Source organism: Prionailurus viverrinus, chromosome B2, assembly GCF_022837055.1.
Source record: "Prionailurus viverrinus isolate Anna chromosome B2, UM_Priviv_1.0, whole genome shotgun sequence".
NCBI classification, from domain to species: domain Eukaryota; kingdom Metazoa; phylum Chordata; class Mammalia; order Carnivora; family Felidae; genus Prionailurus; species Prionailurus viverrinus.
Genome location: NC_062565.1, coordinates 41,631,185 through 41,651,236, shown reverse-complemented (window position 1 = coordinate 41,651,236; position 20,052 = coordinate 41,631,185). Strand labels below are relative to the sequence as shown.

Here is a 20,052-nt window from a genome sequence, read left to right as displayed (position 1 = left end):
TTTAAAACAAGAGTCTCAGATAATTTAATATGGATCCATTCATTTTTACATTTAAGTTCATTATGTCCCTGGTAAAAATTCTGAAAGGCCCCAGCAAAAAGCCACTTCCATAAGAGTGTCTGTCTATGGACTCATACTTGTTTTCCATCCCTGAACAGAAATGCCTCACCCAGCACCTTCTGGGAAAATCAACCTTTGATTCAAAGAGATGTTGTTCAATGATAATTATGACAGCCATAGCCATACAATCAGCCCACCAGGAAGTCTGAGGAAGGGAGAGAGGCAGCCGGAAGAACAGAACATTCCTCTCACCAGGAAACAGCTCTAGCTCTAAGCAAAAGATGGGTGACCTGGTGCCAGAGGGGGGAAGATAACTGAAGCCATTGTGTTCATGATTAAGAAGCACCCCCATTCACTCATGGAAGCCTTTAAGTGTCACTGGTGCCTGGAACCAAACGTAGTCCTCCCAGGCTGTGGTTGGGATAGAGGGCCTGCCACAGGACAGGGTCACAGTCAGTTTGTGACCCCGGGTAGGCACTCGGTAGTTGAGCTTGGGTTGAAACCAATCTTCTCCACAGTCACGGTGCCCCTGTGCCATGACAATGGTGCCCATGAGTGGAGGAGCCTGTAGCTCACTGAAGGCATCAGCCATGAAAATGGCTCGGAAGAGACGGCGCAAACAAGCTGCTGTGCTCAGGCTCTGGTCCATGCTGTTGGGGGCCAACCGGGACAAGTCAAGCTCGTAGAACTCCTTGGGATTTAGGGCACTGCCGCCAAGGAGGATTAGCACTCGGGGTACTAGGGTCCGGGCAAAGAGACCCTCTAGGTGGCTGAGGACACTCTCCAGTTCTGCCAGGGATTGTTGGCATTTCCTGCTGCTCACCTCAACAGTGGCCCGAGGTTTCTTCTTCATCACCTCTTCTGCCTGTGAGGACAAAGAATGGTGAAAGGGAAGGACAAGATGGGGGAAGCCATTGCCCTCTGAAGATACCTGTTGGGATGCAGTAGACTTCTGGGACTGGGCTTCCACGGCAAAGATGCTGGATTTTATCAGAGGGCAATAAATCAAAAAGGAAAATGTATTCTTTGTACAAAACCATATTTTTTCCCACATTTAGAACAGAAGACAGGTGGGAATACAAACTGGTGCAGCCACCCTGGAAAACAATATGGAGGTTCCTCAAAAAATTAAAAATAGAACTACCCTATGACTCACCAATTGCACTACTAGGTATTTATCCAAACGATACAGGTGTGTTGTTTTGAAGTGTCACATGCACCCCAATGTTTATAGCAGCACTATCAACAATAGCCAAAGTATGGAAAGAGCCCAAATGTCCATCGACAGATGAATAAAGAAGATGTGGTATATAAATACAATGGAGTATTACTCAGCAATCAAAAAGAATGAAATCTTGCCATTCGCAACTACGTGAATAGAACTAGAGGGTATTATGCTAAGCAAAATTAGTCAGAGAAAGACAAAATCATATGACTTCACTCATATGAGGACTTTTAAGACACAAAAGAGATGAGCATAAGGGAAGGGAAGCAAAAATAATATAAAAACAGGGAGGGAGAGGGGCGCCTTGGTGGCTCAGTTGGTTAAGCATCCGACTTCAGCTCAGGTCATGATCTCATGGTCCTTGAGTTCGAGCCCCGCGTTGGGCTCTGTGCTGACAGCTCAGAGCCTGGAGCCTGCTTCTGATTCTGTGTCTCCATCTCTCTCTGACCCTCCCCCATTCATGCTCTGTCTCTGTCTCAGGGTAAACATTAAAAAAAAAAAAAAAAAAAAACCAGGGAGGGAAACAAAAACATAAGAGACTCAAATATGGAGAACAAACAGAGGGTTCCTGTAGGGGTTGTGGGCTACACAGGTAAGGGGGCATTAAGGAATCTACTCCTGAAATCATTGTTGCATTATATGCTAACTTGGATGTAAATTAAAAAAATAAATAAAAATAAATAAAAAGAACAGAAAGACAGTACTCTGAACCAGCAGAGCATCCGGAAATAAGCAACTAAAATAGTCAAGGAGATCTGGTGGCATGGCAAGTAGCAAATTTTGCTGTGCCATGAGTGTCAACAGGAAATGGGGATAATTTGGCTTGAGAAAGGTGATTCTGCAGTTGGTCTTCCAGTTAAACATGAAAAATTGAACACGTGCTTATTTGTGGTCCCATCTGAAATACTAAATGAGGGGAAAAGGAAGGGGAAAAAGGAAGGGGAAAAAGGAAGGGAGGGAGGGGGGAAAGAAAGAATTCCCAAGGGCAAAGAGAACTGGGAAACAGACAAAAGCAACAACAAATTTTTGGAAAACAGAAGGCACATGGAAGAGTTCAAGGGAGCTTATTACCAAGCGCTAACAGAGGGAAGGCCCATGAAAGCAAAATGATTCATACTGCAGAACCCCAGAAAGGCTTAGGAACTGGCAATTCAGGCATCACAGAAGAATGAAAAGAGGGGGACTGCATGAAAACCTCTGTGAGGACCCTTAGATCACCTGCCAATTTCCTCCACCCAGTCTTCTCCAGAGAGAAGACTTTCCAATACTGATGTTTTAGAGTCCTCCAAAGAGACCACGAGATTCCTACCCAGTATTCTTGAAGTGAAGTCTATCAGCTCACAAGGCCCAGCCAGGCATACAGAGCTTTCACCGATTTATGGTGTTTTTTTTTTAAATGTTTATTTAGGGGCACCTGGGTGGCTTAGTCGGTTAAGTGTCCGACTTCAGCTTAGGTCATGATCTCACAGTCCGTGAGTTTGAGCCCCGCGTTGGGCTCTGTGCTAACAGCTTGGAGCCTGGAGCCTGCTTCAGATTCTGTGTTTCCCTCTCTCTCTCTGCCCCTCCCCTGCTCATGCTCTGTCTCTGTCTCAAAAATAAATTTAAAAAAACATTAAAAAAAATTTTTTTAAATAAAAAATGTTTGTTTATTTTTGAGAGAGAGAGAGAGAGAGCAAGAGAGAGAAAGGGGCAGAGAGGTAGACACAGAATCTGAAGCAGGCTCCAGGCTCTGAGCTGTCGGCACAGAGCCCGATGTAGGGCTGGAACCCATGAACATGAGATCATGACTTGAGCCAGTCGGACACTCAACTGACTGAGCCATCCAGGTATCCCTCACCAGAGACAGAATAAAAGCCTCTAACATGACCGAGACCAAAACAAACAGGAAAATGAATCTAAAAGAAACTGAAAGGAACAGAGGACAACTTCAAAAATATAGCAATTAATATTCTCAAGTAAAAGAAAATCATATAGATGTGAAACAACAGGATGCTATTTAAAAAAGAAACATGATGGGGCACCTGGGTGGCTCGGTCAGTTAAGCCTCCGACTTCAGCTCAGGTCATGATCTCACAGTCTGTGAGTTCAAGCCCCGCGTCGGGCTCTGTGCTGACAGCTCAGAGCCCAGAGCCTGTTTCAGATTCTGTGTCTCCCTCTTTCTCTCTCCTCCCCCGCTCATGCTCTCTCTTCTCAAAAATAAATAAATGTTAAAAAAGATTTTTTTGGGGCGCCTGGGTGGCGCAGTCGGTTAAGCATCCAACTTCAGCCAGGTCACGATCTCGCGGTCCGTGAGTTCGAGCCCCGCGTCAGGCTCTGGGCTGATGGCTCAGAGCCTGGAGCCTGTTTCCGATTCTGTGTCTCCCTCTCTCTCTGCCCCTCCCCCGTTCATGCTCTGTCTCTCTCTGTCCCAAAAAAATAAAAATAAATAAAAATAAATAAAATAAAATAATTTTTTTTTTTTTTTTTTTTTTTTTTTTTTTAAGAAACATGAGAGGCATCTGGGTGGCTCAGTTGGTTAAGCATCCAACTCTTGATTTCCACTCAGGTCATGATCTCACAGTTTGTGGGTTTGAGCCCCGTGTCAGTCTCTGTGCTGGCAGCATGGAGCCTGCTTGGGATTCTCTCCCCCTCTATCTCTGCCCCTACCCCGCTTGTGCACGCACGCTCTCTCTCTCTCTCTCAAAATAAATAAATAAGCTTAAAAAAAAAAAAAGAAGAAGAAACATGAAAAAGAGCTCTTAAGACTATGATTGCCAAAAAAGAAAAAAATTATAGAAGAGTTAGAATATCAAGTCAAGGAAGTCCCCCATAAAGTAAAACATAAAAACAAAGAGATGAAAATTTGGGGAGATGGGGTGCCTGGGTGGCTCAGTCAGTTAAGTGTCTGACTTGATTTTGGCTCAGGTCATGATCTCACAGTTTGGGAGTTCCAGCCCCAAGTCAGGCTCTGTGCTGACCCTGCCAAGCCTGCTTCCCTCTTTCTCTCTCTCTGCCTCTCCCCTGCTTGCATGCTCTCTCTCTCAAAATAAATAAATAAACTCAAAAAAATATTAAAAAAAAAAAAAAACGGGGGAGAAAAAACACTAAAACTACAGGGTCAGTTCATGAAGCCAAAATGCAACACAATAGCAGTTTTCCAGAAAAGAAAATGAGAAAATGCGAGAGGGGTTAGGCTATCAATATCAAAGACTGGGGTGAGGAGAAAATAACTAAAGTCCTGGGGCTGAAACACATTCCTTACAGCTGCTTAGGCTGACAGGCCCTGAAGACTCTTCAGAACCCCTTTACACAGTCTCCCACCAGCTTTCTCCCAAAGCCTGTGCCTACCTGGGGAGAAGGTTTTCGGTAGAAGTGCTTAAGCTGTTCATAGGGCAGAGGCAGTTGTTGGCGTTGGTACATGATATGCTTTAGAAGTTCACAAGTAAACCGACAGCAGCCTTCCTGGCTCACAGGCCCGGGAAACACCACTGGCACCATGCAGTCTCTGGGGCGAAAGGGCTCCGAAAGGTTGGAAGGTTCTTGAGCGGAGGTAGTCTCAAGTAGTTCTATCTGGGGGGCGTGGGTTTCCTCTGACTTCTCATACCATTCCAATTCTAGTAGGTGCGCAGAGGAACAAGGCAGACACTTGAAAAACTTAAAAGCCAAAGTCAGTCTTCTCATTCCCTTGTACTGCGGAGGGAACAGCCCGACACATTCCCTCCGCAAACTCCTGTGTGGGTGGCGGCTAGGAGACTCCCGACCCCAGACGCTTACGGGGATTTAAGTGACGCCGGATGGAAGCTGGGGGAAAGGAGAATTTCAGACACCGTGACCAGGCCTCCGCTCAGAAAGTGGAATCCCTGATCTGGGGAAATTAGTTTACTGTAGCTGTAATCAAGCGGGGTCCAGAGTGCCGCCCAGAGGAAGACAACAGTGGGGACGAACCAGTGGGATCCAGGACCGAGGGGGCGATGGAGTCCGTGGGGCCGGGCGGGAGCCAGGAAATGGGGACAAGGAAGAAGGGCCAGAGAAAGGGTCATGGGCTAAAAGGCTGGAGAGCGGTGTAGAGAAGAAACAGGTCCCCAAGGCTCCCCGAGCTCCGGACCCCAGTCCTTACCAGGTACTGTGGCCGGACACAGCACTTCCGGCTCCGGAGCCGCCATCACTACCTCCTCCCTCTTCTCCGTGCGGTTTGAACAGGCGCCCCGCGAGGTATCATGGGAAGCCCACGCCTCCACTTCCGCTTCGGCGGTGGAGGGGCGGGGGCACTGCACCGCTGCAGTAATGGAGGCTGGGCCGAGCTAGGTTTTGATCCCTGTGCTCCCTAGCAACACTCCCTCACAGGTACGCCGAGCCCTAACTGTACAGAGAACCCACGCTGTCTCAGACACTAAGTTCTGCCTTCCAGAGGACCCTCGCCCTCACGCATTCTCTCCTGCGTTCACTATTCGCTGGGCACCTACTTGGTGCCAGGCCCTGTCCTAGGTGCTGGAGACTGTGGCAAACAAACAGGAGGCAGTCGCTGTCCTCAAGGGGTTTGCCACCTATAAATACGATCCCACGTGATGAATTATATGCAGTGAGGTGTGCACGGGCTGTGGATGCGAAGAACCGAGTGCCTAACCTAGCTGATGTGGAAGAGAGGGGTGGTCCCAGAGGAAATGTGCCCAAGAAACTGTGACCTATAGAATGAGTAAAGGTAAAGAGGAGGACCTACCTATCCTGGAGACCTTGAGAGACAAGAGCATCCTTCATCCAAGGAATGAAAAGGGTTCACATTATAAAGAGTTAAGGCTGTGGTAGAAAAACAGGATCCAGATTATGGCAAAGCTTTATAAGCCATGTTAAAAAGTTTAAACTTGATCCTGTAGGGGGATGAGGAAGCTTTGAAAGCTTTAAGTAGGGGAGTGACATGATTAAATTTATAAATTTAATCTCTACACTGGCTGCAGTGGATAGATTATATTACAGGGAGGATGAGAGAGGAAGCAGGAATATCAATTAAAGCTAGTGACTGCGGTTACCCAAGTGCATTGATAAAAGAGGCCTGAACTATGGCAGTCACGGTAGGGTGGAGAGAATTGGGTGAACCCTAGAGATATTTAGGATGTCCAATGACCATGACTTGGTGGTTGTCCGCAGGAAGAGGAGAAGGGATAGAGACTACTAAGACAAGCAGGTTTTTTAAGATGAACAACTATATGGCCAGTTGTGCCATTCAATGAAGGGAGAACACTAAAGGAAGACCAGGTTTACTGGTGTGTAGGTATGGAGAAAAGATGAGTTCCATTTTGTATATAGTGAGTTTCCTGTTCCATTGGACAGTAAAGAGATATTTAGGAACACTATTGATAATTGATAATAGAGATGTGTTTGAGAGTCATCAGTATAGGTGTGGTTAAGATCACCCAGGGAAGGCAAGTAGAATAAGGATGAGCTAGGATCCTGAAGACACTAATATTTAGGGGATGAGCAGAGAGAGAAGAGACTGTGGAGGGGAGTAAGGAGTAGCCAGAGAGGTATAATGAAGAATAAACAAGTGTGTCATGGAGGCCAGGAGGGGTGTGTCTCAGGAAGCAAGGAGCAGAAATCAAAACATACTATAAAAGTACAATGATTAAAATACTGTGGTGTTGGATCAGGAATAAACAAACAAATAATAAAACAGGAGTCCAGAATCAGATCCATGTGTATGTAGATCTTAGTGTATGATGAGGGTGACTTTTTAAAACAAGCAACTTGAGACAGCTCCCTATCCGTTTAGAAGGGAAAAAAATCAAACTAGTTCATACATAAGGATGAATTCCACATGGATTAAAGATCTAAACATAAAAATAAACCTCGGGGCTCCTGGGGGGCTCAGTCAGTTAAGCATCTGACTCTCGATTTAGGCCCAAGTCATGATCTCACAGTTTCTGAGTTTGAGCCTTACATCGGCTCTGTGCTGGTGGTGCAGAGCCTGCTTGGGATTCTCTCTGTCTCTCCCTCTCTCTCTGCCCCTCCCCTGCTCATGTGCTCTCTAAATAAATAAATAAATAAATAAATAAATAAATAGCTTAATTAAAAAATTGGGATGGAGGAAGTGTGTGTTGGGTGGCTGAAAGACCCAGGAAGATAAGAGGACAAGTGTTATCAGGTGAGTGCAGCAGGCCCTGGTTATCAAGAGAGCCCAGAGCTGGTGGTGGTGAGAATGTTGGGGGAATGGACTTGGCTCTCCCAACCCCCATCCTTCTTGAGATCTCTTCCTGAGTTCCTCAGTCTCAGCCTCTATTAGCAGTTTCCCTGGAGGGGTTGTGCCACTGGCTGGAGTTGACCTCTGCAGTGTAACCTTCCTTCAGTGGAACAGAGTCGAGAAGAGAGAAGTCATGTGGGCTTTCAACCACTGAAGACCACAAAATTGGCTGGATCTGCTAGGCCCTTTTACAGATTTTGGTCCTTCTACTCCCACTGCTTTGAGGAGTTATGCCACGTGGACAGCAACCACCCTGCCTCCCTCCTTGTGATCGAGGGGAAGCCAAGGACTCCACCAGGTCTGAACTCCTGAAAGGATCACCAGAGGTGAGCCACTGCTGCTGCTGCTGCTTCTAGTTTTCCAGGGAAAACTGAGATCTGGAGGGAAGGGACTTTTTACTTCTTGGCTGTGTGAGAGCATCTCGATGTTTGTGAAAGAGGGGAAGTGGGCACAGGGTGAATGGTGAATCATGAGACAGCCATGGGGCTAGGAATTGAACCTTGGCGTCCTGACTCCCAGCGCAGCAACATGTTTCTCCACTTTGCCTTTCTCGTGTCTTGTACACTGATTTCTGTCGCTGTGTTTCCTCTTTGCCGACTGCAAGAGCCCTAAAAAGCAAAAGAGATAGCTTGGCAGGAAAGTCAAAAGTCAATAATCCCCTGGGCCCTTGGCCAAGTTTCTATTACCTGCTACTTCCCCCCAGCCACAACCTTAGCAGTGGCTGACGTAACCGGAGCCCCAGCCCCGCCCCAAGTGGGGGCCAGGCCCCTCCCACAGCCCTGGTTATTTTAAAACTAAACTCGCTGTGCCGGGATTGGTTCTACTTCAAAACAAAGGGGAGGGGTAATTCTCGCTGAGGGCATCCGTGTAGCCCTCAGGATGCAAGGCTGGTTTACGGGTTTGGGCCTCGTGTCGATGGCACCGCGGTGTCTCGGGTTGCTAAAACCAGCCCCCGGAGGGTGCCAGCCTGGTAATAAAGCAGTGACTACTGTGTAAAGGTGGCATAATCATCGCAACAATAACAGCCGTAATTAGGCTAACCACCATCTGCCTCCGCCCTGGCATTCGCCCTGACTCACCCGACGGCACGCCAGCAGTCGGGGAAGAAATTGAGGCGGGGTGGAGCCAGCCGGCTGGAGGGATCAGTCTCCGTGAATTTTGCAGCTCTTCAGGTCCAAAACCTGTTGTCTGGGATCTCGCTAAGGGTCCAAACCCTGGAGCGCCCACAAAGCTCGATTCTGATGTAAGCCCTCGGTTTCGGGTGACTGTCCCACCTCCAGGCCGCCGGGCTCCTAAACTTCCCCTTAAAGAGGCCCTAAGAAAAGACCCACTCACAGCACCGAGATTGAGAACCAGACTACAGCTCCCCTAGGCCTTTGCGCGCAAAGGCTCGCTCCTTGCCTACGCCCCAAAGCCGCCCCACGGCCCCTTGAGCCGCAATGCCTCCTGGGAGCTGTAGGGCAGCAGGCAGCTCATTTAATGGAGATCCCAGACTTGAGGACTCTATCTCCCGTGGTGCCCCGCGGTTGTTTCTGACGCGACCCGGGGCCAGAGAAGGGTGGGGGCGTGGCCTGCTCAGGGCCCCACCCCGCTCTCCTCTGGCTGGCCGGACGCGGCGGTGGCAGTAGGGGCGGCGGCGGCAGCAGCGGCGGCGGTGGTGGTGGCGGGGGGGGAGGGGCCGGGCGGGGGGCTGGCGGCAGCGGCGGATGGACTCGCGGGTATCGGAGCTGTTCGGCGGCTGCTGCCGGCCCGGAGGAGGCCCGGCCGTGGGCGGAACCCTTAAGGCAAGGGGGGCCGGCGGCAGCAGCGGCTGCGGGGGCCCGAAGGGGAAAAAGAAGAACGGAAGGAACAGAGGAGGCAAAGCCAACAACCCTCCGTACCTGCCCCCCGAGGTGAGCTCCATAAGAAGTGGCGGGTGAGAGGAAACCACTCTTTCCGGTCCCGGTACTCCAGGGAGGCGGGACAGAGGGAATTGATACCCCCTTCCGGTGTCAGAACACGGAGGGGAGAGGAGAACCCTTCCTTCCGGTCCTAAGACCCCAGGGAGTACCTTCCCTCTGGTCAGACAGACCCCAGCGAGGAGGAGTGGGGAGGGAGGAGCCCTCCCATTCTGGTCCAGTAACCTCAGGAAGAGTAGTGGGGAAAGATGATCCCACTTTTAACCCCTTGGAAAGAGCGGAGTAGAATACCCGCGCTTCATCCTTGTGAAGGGAGGGAGATTCAATCCTGGGATGAGGAGAGAGTTTTCTAAACTTGTTCCACAGGGGAGTACTGGGGAAAAGAGCAATATGTTCCGTCTGTATCGTTGAGTACACAGTATAAAAACAGACAGCAGTCAGGCTTAGGTCTTCCCGCCCTTCGTCCTATGAGGAAGTAGGGACAGCTTCCACATTCTTGCTCCATCTATCCCTAAGGCAGAGAGTAACTGCTATTTCGTCCCTCTTAGGAAAGGAGGACTGAGGGGAAGAGCTGAGCCAGTGGTTATCAAATTTTAGCATGTATCAGAATCCCCTGGATTGCTGCCTCACCCCTGGAGTTTCTGATTCAGTAGGTCAGAGGTGGGCCTGATACTCTGCATTTCTTACAAGTTCCCAGGCAGTGCTAATGCTACCTGGTCCTGGGACCACACTTTGAGAACTATTGGCCTAGACCGTCATCCTTCTACCACTATTCTGCAGCCACCCATCCTAATTTTTCATTTTTAGCAAGATGATAAAAAGGAAGGTTTCTGCTAGTGGGAAAAGATCTCCCTTCTATTCCATGGAGTAGAGATTATGGGTGAAGACCTGTGAGAGCCTGGGAGTCAGAAGGCGTTGGAGAGATGGAATGATGACAGGAAGGAAAAAAGAAAAAGAAATGGCCAGGGAGGAGCAGTGCCAAAATGCAGGACAGGCAGAACAAGCAAATCTCTTACCCCGTTGCTCCCTAGAGGGGAAGGCTCAGGCAACAGGTTGCTTCTCTGGTGGGTCACCTGATAGAGGGAAGAGGTAGAGGAAATTATGTGGGTGGATTCGGGATTTCATCATCTGAGGCATGGTTGGTGGAGTCTGTCCCCTTTATTGCATTTTCTGAGTTTCTTCTCTTCATCTCAGCCCCAGCTTTGGAGCCCTGCCCCTCATTTTACCTGGGCTCCTCTCTCATCAGGCTTATAGTGACCAGTACCGAGCTCACCCTTTGGCCCTGATCCAGGACCTCTTGCAGCCTCTTACTCTTGAGGACATCAGCGGGGAGGGGTGGGCAGGAAGGAAATGGTGTCTTCCAGACCAGTAGCAAAGAAGGGCCTCAGCAGCCTGAACACGGAGGAGATCTAGACCCCTGGGGACAAAACTTTGAGGCCCCAGGGGAAAGGAGGGGGTGAACTTGTGTCTAGGAAGAATGTACCACCAGTGATCAAAGAAAGGAGGGGCTAAGGGTTCGGTTTCTGGCTTAGATGGATGACTCACAGTATTCCTAGAGGCCTTTCCTTCAGAGAGGTCCACTGGGGCTGAGTAGAGGGTTTGTCTGCCAATGACCTTTGGCAGGCACCTGTCTAAGCAGGTGCCACTGAGCTTCCTGCTCTCTCAAGTTAGCTGCCTGGGCCCCAGCAAGAATCAAAGGGAAGCAGAAGTTGGGTCAGGACAACGTGTGGTAACTGTTCTCTGTTTCTTTTCAGGCTGAAGATGGAAACATCGAATATAAAGTGAGTCTTAGGCTTGGGTGTTTGGCGGGGGTGGGGGGGGCGTGATTTTTCTGAGATCCTTTCAATTTCATTATCTATAGCAGTTTAGGAATATGATTCAGGGTAAGGGCCCTGCACCTCATTCTGATGGAGGGGGACTGACTGTTAGAGGAGGCCAGGGATGGGGGGCGGGGGGCGGTTAAGGAGGAAGGGAAGGTCTTGGTCCTTGGAGCAGGACAGGTGGGAAGCACGTGGGTTTAGGAGGAGTATCTCTGACCTTATTTTCTTACGATACCTCACCTGTCCTAAGCTGAAGCTGGTGAATCCATCCCAGTACCGCTTTGAGCACCTGGTGACACAGATGAAGTGGCGGCTCCAGGAGGGCCGCGGTGAGGCTGTCTACCAGATTGGGGTAGAGGACAATGGGCTGCTGGTGGGGCTGGCCGAGGAGGAGATGCGGGCATCCCTCAAGACCCTACACCGGATGGCAGAGAAGTATGCTTCCCATTCTCCCTCGGTTCTCCTCACCCGCCTCTGGAGAAGACCTGTGGATACCCAGTTATCTTGGGCCCGAGGGGCCAAGGAGGGACTTTCCCTCTGCTGCCTACTCTTGACAAAAGGCTAAAGTAGGGAAGGCTAGTGTTCTGGGCTCCTCCATGTTGGACCTAGGCTTTTTTGCTCCTTGATTTAAGATTTGTTTGTTTCAAAGGATGTAGGATAGATTGAAGGGTGATAAGAAGTGAAGTAGGGTGTTTGGGAGGTGTGGGAAGGCCATTTGGTCCAGAGGGCGGAAGGTGGGGGGCAGGAGAATAAAGTTGAGGTGTGGCAGTATGGCTTTGTGATGACAGGGTCGGGGCAGACATCACTGTTCTCCGGGAGCGAGAAGTGGATTATGACAGCGACATGCCCCGGAAGATTACCGAGGTGCTGGTACGAAAGGTCCCTGACAACCAACAGGTGAGCACACACCCTTCCCTATCTCTCACACCCACGCTCCCAGGAGGGCCTCTGGTGGCAGGTTGTTCACTGGCCGGGGAACCTGGGGGTGTCCAGGTCGTTATTTGGTCCCCAGGGAGTGTCACTGCCCTTAACTCAACCATCCATGGAGCGATGTAAGGGATTGGAGCCCTTACCTCTGGCAATTCATCCACAGTTCCTAGACCTCCGTGTGGCCGTCCTGGGCAATGTGGACTCAGGGAAGTCGACTCTGCTTGGAGTCCTGACCCAGGGAGAGCTGGACAATGGGCGGGGCCGGGCTCGACTCAACCTTTTCCGCCACCTGCATGAGATTCAGTCTGGCCGAACCTCCAGCATCAGCTTCGAGATCCTGGGCTTTAACAGCAAGGGAGAGGTGCATGAAATCAGCGGGACCCAGTGGGGCCAGACTCTGAGGATGGGATGGTAGTGGTGAAGGACAGAGTCCGAGGGCAGAGTGTGGAGACTTGTCGGAGTAGTGTAGAAGACGACCCTGAGGGCACTGAACAAGCTCTGTCTCCTTAGAAAACAAATGGGGAATCAGCTGAATCAAATCAGATATGGGGCTCAGGGTTAAGAGGCAGGGTCACCCAGCGACCGGTTTAGGTCCTGGCAACTCTTAAAGGGTTGGGGAGGCTGGCAGGGGGCACTGAGAGCCCTGGGCTCTGGGCCAGGTGGTGAATTACAGTGACTCACGGACGGCAGAAGAGATCTGCGAAAGCAGCTCCAAGATGATCACCTTCATCGACCTGGCAGGCCACCACAAGTACCTACACACCACCATCTTTGGCCTCACCTCATACTGCCCTGACTGCGCCCTGCTCCTCGTCAGTGCTAACACTGGGATTGGTACGAGGCATCGGGGCAGGGACGGGGCTGGAGGGGGTGCTGACTCTCCTACCCTGGGCCTCCTCAAATCTGGGAGCCAGACAAACTCTCCTGTTCCCTCTGCTCCCTCCCATGTTCTCACCCTTTTCTCCTACTGCCTGCCTTCCTTCTCTGAGGCAGCTGGCACCACAAGGGAACATCTGGGGCTAGCCCTGGCCCTGAAAGTGCCCTTCTTCATCGTGGTCAGCAAGGTGGACCTGTGTGCCAAGACCACAGTGGAGAGGACGGTACGACAGCTAGAGCGGGTCCTCAAGCAACCTGGCTGCCACAAGGTCCCCATGCTGGTCACCTCCGAGGATGATGCTGTCACGGCTGCCCAACAGTTTGCCCAGTCACCCAAGTAAGCCTTTCTCACCCCAGAGCCCTGATCCACAGGGAAGGCTGCCATGGGGCCCCAGAGTGTGGTGTCCCACCCCAGGTCCAGACCAGTTGTGGCTCAGTTCTGTGGTTTTTCTGGTTGGCATTGTGGGAGGGAGTCTGTGGTAGCCAGCCTGGAGCTTTTCTAGTGCCTGGAACCCAGGAGACAAAATGCTATGCCAGGCATTCGCTGTCTCCCTTGGTCCCTGAGATAAGCCTCATGAGCCACACTCCTTGGCTGGCTCACAGGCAGAGGACTCAGCTCCTGAAAAGGTGAGCAGATAGGAGAGAGGTACCCCTGCCCCAGAAGCTCACTTTTGCACGCATGGAGCTCTAGCCTCTGCTTCCTGTTAGAAGTTTCCTTATCTGTCCATTCGCTGCCTTCCTTTACAGTGTCACTCCTATCTTCACACTGTCCAGCGTGTCTGGAGAGAGTCTGGACCTGCTCAAAGTCTTTCTGAATATCTTGCCACCACTTACCAACAGCAAGGAGCAGGAGGAACTCATGCAGCAGCTGACAGAGTTTCAGGTAATTGGCCACCTGAACGGGCAGTGAGCTGAGGAACGGGGGGGGGGTACTGTTTCTTTTTATTTTTGAGAAAGCATGCATGTGAGGAGGGGAGGGGCAGAGGGAGTGGGGGAGGACAGAGGATCTGAAGCAGGCTCTGTGCTGACAGCAGAGACCCTGATGTGGGGCTTGAACTCATGAACAGTGAAATCATGACCCAAGCGGAGGTCAGACGCTCAACTGACTGAGCCACCCAGGCGCCCCTGGGAGGGACTATTTCTGACTGAGCCCTGAGCCTGTTTTGAGATTTTGGGCTTGGCTGGCCATTGATAGCATTTTCTTTGGCTTCAGGTGGATGAAATCTACACAGTACCAGAGGTGGGGACTGTTGTTGGAGGAACACTTTCCAGGTGAATTGCTTTGATTTGCTTGCTGCCTACCCCATTCAGCCCTCACATACCCATATGCTGGGTCATGGCCTTAAGGACCCTGGAGTTGAACAGAGCCCTTCAAACTATGTGCTTATTTCTGGATTGGACTGTCACAATGAGAAGAGCTAGAAAAAGCTAGTCTGTTGGTTCACGAGGGAACAAGCAGTATTGCTGCTCACTGGGCATCTCCCGGCCCCTGAGGGAGAAATGTGGGTCTTGAGCCCCAGATGTATTCAACTGACTTCATTTGCATGTAGGGAAATAAAAGATCCCTTAAGACTCTTTTCAAAGCAGAGAGTGAAACCCAAGGGAATAATTTGCTCTTTCAGGGACCAGGTACTCAGTGTCAAAGCAGCAGGTATCTCTCTAGCCATCACTACTGGCCTTTCCAGGTATTAGCCTTCAGAGTCTGAACCTTGAACTGGGCCTCTCCCCTGCCTACATGCCAGACTTTAGGGTCTTTCCCCCCCACCTGAGGGAGTCAGCCTTAGAAGGGAAAGAATGTTCTGGGTGACCCTCACAGAGAAGCAGGTTGGGGGGGGTGCCTAGGCTGATGCTGTGCCACCTGCCCTCTGGGCTACAGTGGGATTTGCCGTGAGGGAGACCAGCTGGTAGTGGGCCCCACGGACGATGGCTGCTTCCTGGAGCTGAGAGTATGCAGCATCCAACGCAACCGCTCTGCCTGTCGTGTGCTGCGAGCTGGTCAGGCTGCTACGTTGGCCCTCGGGGACTTTGACCGTGCACTTCTTCGCAAGGTGAGGTGGGAGGATGGGTTGCAGAGGGAACACAGAGAAGTGCCTGGGACACTGGCTGCTTGAATGGGAAGCACCTAAGATGCTTCAGAGGAACTCAAAGGAAACACAGTCTCTAACCCAAGAAGCTGGTTCCACAGACTGTTTGAAAAAGGCTTAGAATACTCAGGATACTTAAATATGGATCGTTGTCGTGCAACCTGAATATCCAGGACCTTACAAATACTAAACATTAGCAGAAGGATTAGAGGACGTGGGAGGGATAAGGAAGGGTTTTAAGTGGAGAGTTTTGAATATTGTCTGTTGAGGTCTTTGTGTTTGAAGTCCTAGAGGAAGAGGAAATTCAGGAGCTGGAAAGGGTGTGAGGGTGGTGGGGGAGGGAGAGACTAATGCAAGGTCTGCCCTTGGTCTGGGGGCTGTGCCTCCCCAGGGCATGGTGATGGTGAGCCCCGAGATGAATCCCACCATCTGCTCAGTGTTCGAGGCAGAGATAGTTCTACTGTTCCATGCCACCACGTTCCGGCGAGGCTTCCAGGTGACAGTACATGTGGGCAACGTACGTCAGACAGCAGTGGTGGAAAAGATCCATGCCAAGGTGAGAGGGACCCAGCCATGCTGTTTTTCCAGGGGAAAGTCCTAAATCTTCTGCCTCCAGAAAGGAAGGAGGCCTGGCCACAGACTCCTAGAGGATTCCCTGATCCCGTAAAGGGGACAAAGCCCCACTCTGGGTGGGTAGAAGCCTGATAGGCCCCTGAGGGTGGAGAGCCAAGGCTGGTAGAGAATGGGATGGGAGGTACTGGCCAGGACCCGTGACGGCATATCTGCTGCAGGACAAGCTGCGGACAGGGGAGAAGGCAGTGGTACGTTTCCGCTTCCTGAAACACCCAGAGTACCTGAAGGTGGGCGCCAAGCTGCTGTTCCGGGAGGGTGTCACCAAGGGCATCGGCCATGTCACTGATGTGCAAGCCATTGCAGCAGGAGAGGCCCAGGCCAACATGGGCTTCTGAACTCCTCCAGGCAGGCACAGCTCTACTGCCGTCCCCACAATATATAAGGTGACTTTTGGCCATGCTGCCCCCCCTGTTGGCGGCTCTGTGTGTTAATAGGCTAGGGAGAGACCGGTGCTCTCTGCCCCTTGCTCCCTGCCACCTTTCTGGAGAGGTGCCAAGCTTGTTGTGGCCAGGGAGGGGCAGTCCTGAGGTTCTCAAGAAGACAGGAGAATTCAGGGCAGTGCTCAGCAGCTTTGTGTCCACCTGGTTGGCTCATCAACCCTGGGAACTCCACGGCCTGTCTACCAGAGGGAGCTGACCACCACCACCTTGGCCCCACTGTCTGGACTGGGCATGATCCGCCGGTGTGGTCCCTGCACTTCAGGAATTGTCACAACAACTGGGGGTGGTCCTCGAAAGCACTCCTTTTTGTATACCTCTTCTCAAGGCCATGTAAGTTGCCCATCTCTACTTGACTGTGGACAAAAGACAGCTGCTCCCGGGTCTGAAGCTGGCCCAGCTGGCCCAGCTGGCCCAGAGTCTGAAGAAATGGCACAGGGGCAGTGCTCCCACCTTGTGCTGAGACATGAGGTCTTGGCCCAGAGTCTGAAGAAATGGCACAGGGGCAGTGCTCCCACCTTGTGCTGAGACATGAGGTCTGTTCCTCAGCTTTGTCTCCCTTCCCTTCACTCAAGGGCCATTCTCCATTTTTCTGCTCATAGGCCCCACAGGTGCTATTTGTTGTGCTGGCCCAGGAGTGGGGCTGCCGAGCTGAGGCTTGGCATACTGAAGGTCAGCTGCATGTCAATCAGTCTCGTCCCTTCCTCTGCAGTGATTTGTTGGTTTTAATGCTGGATCAAACAGTGTTTTACTTTCCCAGACTAGTGACTGGGGACCTGACCCACAGCTCCCCATCCTGCCATCCTTTACCCCCTCCACCCTTCCTGCTCCCATGTTAAATCTTCCCTCTGTTGCAGGGAGCCTGGGGGAAAGGGAAAGATGTTGCCATATTTCCTACACTTTAGGGCATGGACTCCTTCCTTTCCCTTTGTTAATGTCCTGGGTTCCCCGGACTCAGGGATTTGTTGGTTCAGGTTTCTCTGCATATACATATATATATATAAATATAAATATAAATATATACATACATATATATATTTAAATACACACATATATATTGTACAGAATAAAAATGTTTTATTGAATACACTGTGCTTATGCTTAAGATACGGGCTCAGCTTCCAGAGCTAGATTCCTCTTCAGGATTAGAGACAAGTGAAACCCTAGCACCACTGAGCCCTGGATGGAGAAAAGAGCCCATCTGGTATCATTTACCATTCTCCCTTTCCTGTCCCTCCCATGCGATCAGCGTTCCAGTATTGTGACCTGGGTATTCTGGCTTATTTGCATTGCTCTTGAGCAAGCAGAATAGAAAGTGAAACCGCTGCCTTTTCAGCTGAGACAGGTAACCAGCCCGCACTTGAGGAGTTGGCCACTTGCTATGGTCACAGTGATGAGGAGCCCACTTCTGTGCCATGTCAGAGATGTGGAGATGACGTGTGAGCCACTTAATGAAGAGTGGAATTTAAGAGTCACGTTAATCTGGCCCTCACGCTGTCCCTAGCAATGCAGAAAAGCTCGAAGTGAGGTTTACATAGCCTAAATTGGCTCCTTGGAACCACCTGGCCACACCTTAGTCGTTTCTTCGTGTTTCTGTGTTCAGAATACCTGACGGTCATGTTTTATGGGACTGCGTTTTGAGCAGTGATCCTTGCAAAAGAAATTTAATGATAAATGTGGCCCAATGTCCAGCGAGGCATTCTGTCTCCAGGGTATTAAAGTAAAAGCTTCCTTAACTATTCAAGCTCTGCTGCTTTTAAAAATACCACTGGCTTGACTGGCTACTATAAGTAGCCTGTGGTTGAAGAACTTCCTCCTGTGTCGGGGACTAAGAGCGGTTCGTTTCCGTCTGTACAGTTGCTGATAAACGGCTATGAGAAAAGCTTGTGTTCAGCAAAAAGGTACTATAGCTTTCAACCAACACTGACCTTTGCATGTCCGTCTGCTCGTACCTCCATGGGCTTATTGCCACTATGCTGGGGCAGGGTTGGCATTTCCAAGAAAATAGGTGTGCTGCTTGTATTGTTGTTACTGGTTACTCACTACTCCCGCCCATCTTGGCCTCTTATAAGTCCAGTGAAACTAAAGTTTCTACTCACAATTTCTCTTTCCAATCAAGCAAAGTGTTAAAAATTTGTTTCACTTGATCTGTACAGTACCCAAAGGAGAGTATTGCTTCTTTAGGCTTTAAAAAACAAAACAAAACAAAACAAACTTTTCACTGGATTAAGAAAGGAAATTTTAGAAAATGATCTCAGTATTTAATGAGATATCTTCAGGAACCACTGAGCTATACCTTGCTACATGAATGGAATGTTTAGGAGGATAAAAAGATGTGTAACGCAGCCCCTCACCCCCATCAGCTGTATGTACATTTTTACTGTTCCAGTTCTGGTAATCATCTAAAATTGCTTACTTCATATGTTTCATCCAATGAATATCAAGTACCTATTATGTGCAAGAATTCTTGCCTTCAGGAAACTATAAATCTAGCAGGGAAAGGGCCATGGTACACAGCATTCAACTACCTCAAAAGAGGAAGATAGTTTTGAAGAGAGTTTCCTGCTAGACTCAGGGTTTTCAAATGCTCCCCACTTTCTTCAAACTAAATACAGACCCCTAATTTATAAACAAGCTTTAAAAGCAGTTGATTTTTGTGTACACATGAGAGATGGGATGTGTACACCATTCTTCCGACCCACTTCCCCCAACACACCACCTAATCCAGCTCATCTTCGGTTGGGTTCTCTGTGTGACTCAAGGTTTCCTATATCAAAAAAGCTGACTTCCCACATATAAGAACAGAGATTAAGAATACAGTACTGTAAGGGCACCTGGGTGGCTCAGCTGGCTGAGCGTCTGACTCTTGATTTCGACTCAGGTCATGATACCAGGGTCGTGGGATTGAGTCCTGTGACAGGCTCCGTGCTGAGCATAAAGCCTGCTTAAGATACTCTCTCTCCCTCTATCCCCCAACCTCTACCCTGCTCGCGCACTCTCTAAAACCAAGAAAAAGAAAAGAAAATGGAACTATCAGCATGGACAAGTGCAGAAAGCTACGATAAGCCCTAAGCTAAATATTCAAACATCAAAAGGAAAGAGATGAACATGCCAGTGACCCTGAAAGCCAAGCACTACCTCACATTTGTACTTTAGGGTTTAAGGAAATGTCATGGCCCTCTAAAAACCTGGCTTGCCATTGGCATCTTCTAGATCAGTAGTCCTCAAACACCCTGGAGAATCTTTAATATACAGATTCTGGGTCAGTACAGGTGAAGGTGAGGCTGAGACAATTTCTTAGAAGTTCCCTGATAATGCTGATGCTCCTGCTCCTCAAAATCACACTCAGACCAGCAAGATAATTTTTTTTTTAAGATTTTAGTTTTAAGTAATCTCTACACCCAGCATGGGCTCAAACTCACAACCCTGAGATCAGGAGTCACCATCTGAGCCACCTAGGTGCCCTAACTAGCAAGATCCCAGAGAGGATCTAGTTCTGATCGTGACTTACCCGATCTAAACAGAGTTCCTGAACTAGTCCACGAATACTCTCAGTCTCCATTAGACCAAACACAAGAGATAGAAGGACCAGTGGCTAAAATTGTGGTCATAATAGGGTTTACTCGTATGAAATTCAGTATTTATTGAGTAGCTTCTGTGTATAGAGCCCTGCCCTAAACTAGTTACCACTTTAGGGTTTCAGGCCTTTACCTCACGTTCTCAAACCTCACATTTGGTCAAAGCGTTATCTAAACTGCCCCTGTCGCAGAGCTTGAGGAAAAATCTTTTTAAAACGTTTTTTCTCCATTACTTTTCTGTTCCAATCTTTAAGCTACAGACTTTAAGTACCTTGTCTTTGATTTCCAATAATCAGTAAG

General features: G+C 49.8%; 2 protein-coding genes across 8 annotated transcripts; one reads left to right on the top strand and one right to left on the bottom strand.

Moving 5' to 3' along the window:
• Positions 1 to 9,061, bottom strand: MAD2L1BP (MAD2L1 binding protein). 5 transcript variants are annotated; one of them, XM_047860639.1, is made up of 4 exons: positions 8,576 to 9,061; positions 7,996 to 8,104; positions 4,613 to 4,878; positions 1 to 925 (listed from the first exon to the last, which is right to left on the bottom strand). In XM_047860639.1, the coding sequence occupies exons 2-4, from the start codon at positions 8,024 to 8,026 to the stop codon at positions 413 to 415; spliced, it is 810 nt and encodes a 269-aa protein (XP_047716595.1). In that variant the 5' UTR covers positions 8,027 to 8,104; positions 8,576 to 9,061; the 3' UTR covers positions 1 to 412. The 5 variants fall into 5 exon arrangements, with proteins under 5 accessions (XP_047716595.1, XP_047716597.1, XP_047716598.1 ...); XM_047860641.1 differs by lacking the exon at positions 8,576 to 9,061 and having other exon boundaries at positions 7,996 to 8,535; XM_047860642.1 differs by lacking the exons at positions 7,996 to 8,104; positions 8,576 to 9,061 and adding an exon at positions 5,382 to 7,148 and having other exon boundaries at positions 4,613 to 4,918.
• On the top strand, positions 7,714 to 19,781 carry GTPBP2 (GTP binding protein 2). Of its 3 annotated transcripts, none has more exons than XM_047860621.1 (12): positions 7,714 to 7,822; positions 11,149 to 11,175; positions 11,465 to 11,649; positions 12,003 to 12,111; positions 12,308 to 12,505; positions 12,804 to 12,978; positions 13,138 to 13,357; positions 13,768 to 13,903; positions 14,234 to 14,292; positions 14,897 to 15,068; positions 15,496 to 15,660; positions 15,896 to 19,781. In XM_047860621.1, exons 1-12 carry the CDS (start codon positions 7,727 to 7,729, stop codon positions 16,070 to 16,072), a joined length of 1,719 nt encoding a protein of 572 aa, XP_047716577.1. In that variant the 5' UTR covers positions 7,714 to 7,726; the 3' UTR covers positions 16,073 to 19,781. The 3 variants fall into 3 exon arrangements, with proteins under 3 accessions (XP_047716577.1, XP_047716576.1, XP_047716578.1); XM_047860620.1 differs by lacking the exon at positions 7,714 to 7,822 and adding an exon at positions 9,169 to 9,388; XM_047860622.1 differs by lacking the exons at positions 7,714 to 7,822; positions 12,308 to 12,505 and adding an exon at positions 9,169 to 9,388.
• The last annotated feature ends 271 nt before the right edge of the window (positions 19,782 to 20,052 follow it).